Raw genomic sequence first — 3,706 nt, 5'->3', positions numbered from 1 at the left:
GTGTGGGCTCTTCTTTCCCTAGCAAGGCCCAATATGTGGATAGTTAGCAATAAGTAAGAGAGGGAATTAGGCTCCTTCTACCCCTCACCTCGGATAATAAAGAGCATTGGGATTTGGCGATGGCAAACATGAATTCCTTGACATGGCAATTAAGTCATTGTCCTTTATGCATTTTTCACCCAATACAAATCATATAGTGGTTAAACTTTCCATGTTCCCATCTCAGGCCCAATCTACCCCTGACCTTGCATAACAACGCTAATTGTATGCCTGTAAACATATTTACTCTGGTGACAATGTACTGACCCTCAGGAGAGACGTGCATTCATTAGACATGTTGGTTCGGCTATAAATACTGATTCATCGCTCACCATCTGACAGAACGTCACGATGCTCTCAAACGCGACCATTCTACTGTGGGTTGACTTCGACAGCCCCAAGGACGTTCTTATCTTTATTTTCCACATTCTGTTCGCTACAAGTGCTATTCTCATCGCTGGCTCGGTAGTGATCGCTATCTTTAGCACGAGATCTCTGCGAATACAGAACCGGTTCATATTCATGTTGAACACCAGCATCAGTGACACACTGACTGGTTTTTCCATTTATTACCTCGGTCTCTTCGACGTTCAAGAAGGCTACCCATCCAGGAATGGAACGTTTTACATTTTACCTTCATTCCTAGGGGTGAATGTGCTCACATTTTTGTTTGCGCAATTTGACAGGTACTTTGCAGTGTGCCACCCCTTTTTTTACAATCGCTTCATATCGCGTTCGTTTGTCATTGGAATTTGTGCGTTTTGTTGGATTTACACCTATTTCATATTAATGGTGCAAAACATGGTTCCCATCTCAAAAGCTGCGCAGATTAATGCATTCGGCGTTATGACTTTGCAAATAATAGTTCTTACCAAGGTATTGATGACCATCAAGTTGTACATCGTAGCCAGAAACCAGCTAGGGCGAGAGGCACCCAGCACTGAGAGAGATAACAAGAAAGAGTCTCTGCGCATCATAGTGTTTGTGGTCATATGCTTCTTAGCGTTATGGGCTCCCTCCTTTGTCAATATCATAGTGCGGCAGCTAACTTACCATGGTCTGAAGTTTAGGAATGAGGCAACAAATCTGTTTGCCATCTTGGCGAGGTTTAACGCATTGGTCACACCAGCGTTGTACATCTGGGGCAGCCCAGCGCTAAGCTGTGCGGTATGGAGAACGGTGTGGAGGAGAGTGTGTCCCAAGCGGAAGGGAAGGTAGGCTATTACAAAGGAGTCACCAACCCTGGTCCTATAGAGACCCCACAGGGTGCCACGTTTCTGTTTCAGACATATAAACCAACTGAATCAATATCTAAATGTTAGAACAAAAGTCTACAACCTGGCTCTCCAGGACCAGGGTTGGGAGTTAACACTGTCAACTATTTACGTAATGTGTCAAGACTGTAGGTGTTGATGTTTCTGTTTTTTTCTCTCACACACAGAATCGGTTTTGATCACTTAAGGATGTGCAAAGACAGAGGAAGAATTTTAAGCATAGCTAGGGTCTTGGGGCAACCGGTGTGAACAATCTAAATGCCTAATTTTGCACAACACCCATGGCCCTTGTTTGCTTCAATTTCCTTTTCCACTATTTCTCCCCAAACTTACTCTGGTAGCCTACCCACGCTCTTGTATTTCTTTTTTTTTGTTTTACTGTAAAGACTGATACATTTTCATTTCTAACCTTGTATTAATACATTTAATTTTAATGAATTAATGAATTAATGTTGTGGTGACATATTTGTGAAAAATACTACACCTCATTTATCTTCTGTAAAAGTAAATTAACCAGGTTCAACGTGAACACCCAAAACATATTCCTATTACCATCATTGTCGGAGATAGGCTTCTGTAATCCTTGTGTTGGGACCCTTCCAAGAATGATGCATGAGAAATGTAAATTCACTTTTGATGTGGAAAGAGGTGAAATAGGATTTGAGAGATGGAATGGACCAGACTGTAAAATTGTCTCTCCTAACTAGCATTTATTTTTCCAGCTATCCAAAAATGTTTCACTAGCAATGTCATAGTATCGAATGCTACCTCAACTTCACCTTTAAAAATGGATGATTCATTATTAACCTGCATGTCGCTCGTGGTAAATTCTTGCAAACCCTGCGCCTATTTCATTACCCTGCATGTGAAATGTACGTAGTCCAACCATATGTGGTATGTCATCATGGTTACAGACGTTCACAGATGGACAATATTGAAAATATTTAGATTAAAGCCTACATAGGCTACACGAGTTGCACAAGAGTTGTAGCCAACAAGACTACACCTGCTTATTTGTAATTTGTTGACTGCGTATATGTGATCACTAAAATGTCAGTATTTGTTCTAAATGTGGAGATGAAAGTCAAAAGCCTGACTGAATAAATATGTTTAATGTATGACTTCACACTGTTTGCCATTGCAATCTTAGCATGAAAATCTTGGTGGGGCAAGATATTTTGATGCATGCCAGTAAAGCCACTACACAACACTAAACAATACATGAATTGTACTATAAATGGTGCCAAACGGTGCCCACAAACTGTTAGTGCTTACATTAAGCTGTCCAAACGGCAGAGCCTTCTTTGCAGCTCCATGGAGTGAATCATTACCACCGCTACCCCTGGTTATCAGTGGAGCCTTATCTGGCAGCAAAATAGTTAACTCAGCCTCATGTACTGCCTATTTAAAAAAACAGAGCTGATATGGCTGACTTCCTTAAACAAATGTGGTTTCTACTGACAATTCGGATGTACAAACCATGGCATAAGGGGACAACGAGCGGATAAGAGACCATCCGTAATTTAGATTAAGACAATAATGAGTGAGCCAGGACGGACGTTCTCAATATAACTATTTGTTCAGCACTTTTGAAATGTGCAGCGAAAAAATTCAGAACATGGACCGTTCTTACAGTATTCTCCCTGTACACCAAGTCAGAACCGTAGGATAAATAAAAGGGGCATATAAGCAGACAATGAAAGCTCTTACAATATTCGATGATGACATTTCTCTGAAACAGGCTATAGCCTACATGTGCACCACCAAGTCAGAACAGTAGGCTAAGTTATGAGGGGGAAAGGGAACAAATGTGACTGACCAGCTCAAATCGGTATTATGCAGCAGAATTTGACATTGGGTTTGGGAAATTGAGACTCAGAGCTACAAAATGGTATATCATACACTGCAATTGAGGAATTCTGCATTAAAAGTTGATCAACTTGTAAACTCACTTTTGAGAAAAGGGCCTTTGAAAGGTTTGGTACCTACTGGGGTGCTCTCCTTTGTCTACACCCATTCAGCATTGTTCACACCCTTTTAAGCCACCCATCTCTTTAATGATTCACATGTGAGGTCATGTGCTAAACAGTGAGTAGTGCAGTGAATATTAAGACTAAAAGTGGTACCGTGGTTCCTCCTTTAAAAGTTGTGAACTTACACCACGGGACTTAGAGGTACCCAGCGTCACAGCTTCATTGCTCCAGACCACCAACAAGGGGGAGTTAGAGCACTCATTATTCATTTCGGTCCCAAGGTTTTTATATGACCAATCATATTGAGTGGTTCCAATGACAAATTTGACGCGGAGCCACCCTTCCCTGGTGACTTTCTTCAGCAAAGATGGCTGACAAAACATTGTGGGAGGCAAATGTAAGTAGTTATAACGAGTCAAG

At 41.3% G+C, this 3,706-nt stretch overlaps 1 protein-coding gene across 1 annotated transcript; it reads left to right on the top strand.

The window, feature by feature from the left end:
- The first annotated feature begins 385 nt into the window (after positions 1 to 385).
- On the top strand, positions 386 to 2,431 carry LOC116374769 (G-protein coupled receptor 183). The gene is made up of 2 exons (XM_031829471.1): positions 386 to 1,253; positions 1,481 to 2,431. Exons 1-2 carry the CDS (start codon positions 391 to 393, stop codon positions 1,560 to 1,562), a joined length of 945 nt encoding a protein of 314 aa, XP_031685331.1. The 5' UTR covers positions 386 to 390; the 3' UTR covers positions 1,563 to 2,431.
- The last annotated feature ends 1,275 nt before the right edge of the window (positions 2,432 to 3,706 follow it).

This window comes from Oncorhynchus kisutch, linkage group LG8 (genome assembly GCF_002021735.2).
Source record: "Oncorhynchus kisutch isolate 150728-3 linkage group LG8, Okis_V2, whole genome shotgun sequence".
Classification (NCBI taxonomy): Eukaryota; Metazoa; Chordata; class Actinopteri; order Salmoniformes; family Salmonidae; genus Oncorhynchus; species Oncorhynchus kisutch.
The sequence above is the reverse complement of the archived record's forward strand: the minus strand, read 5'-3'. Positions and strand labels throughout refer to the sequence as shown.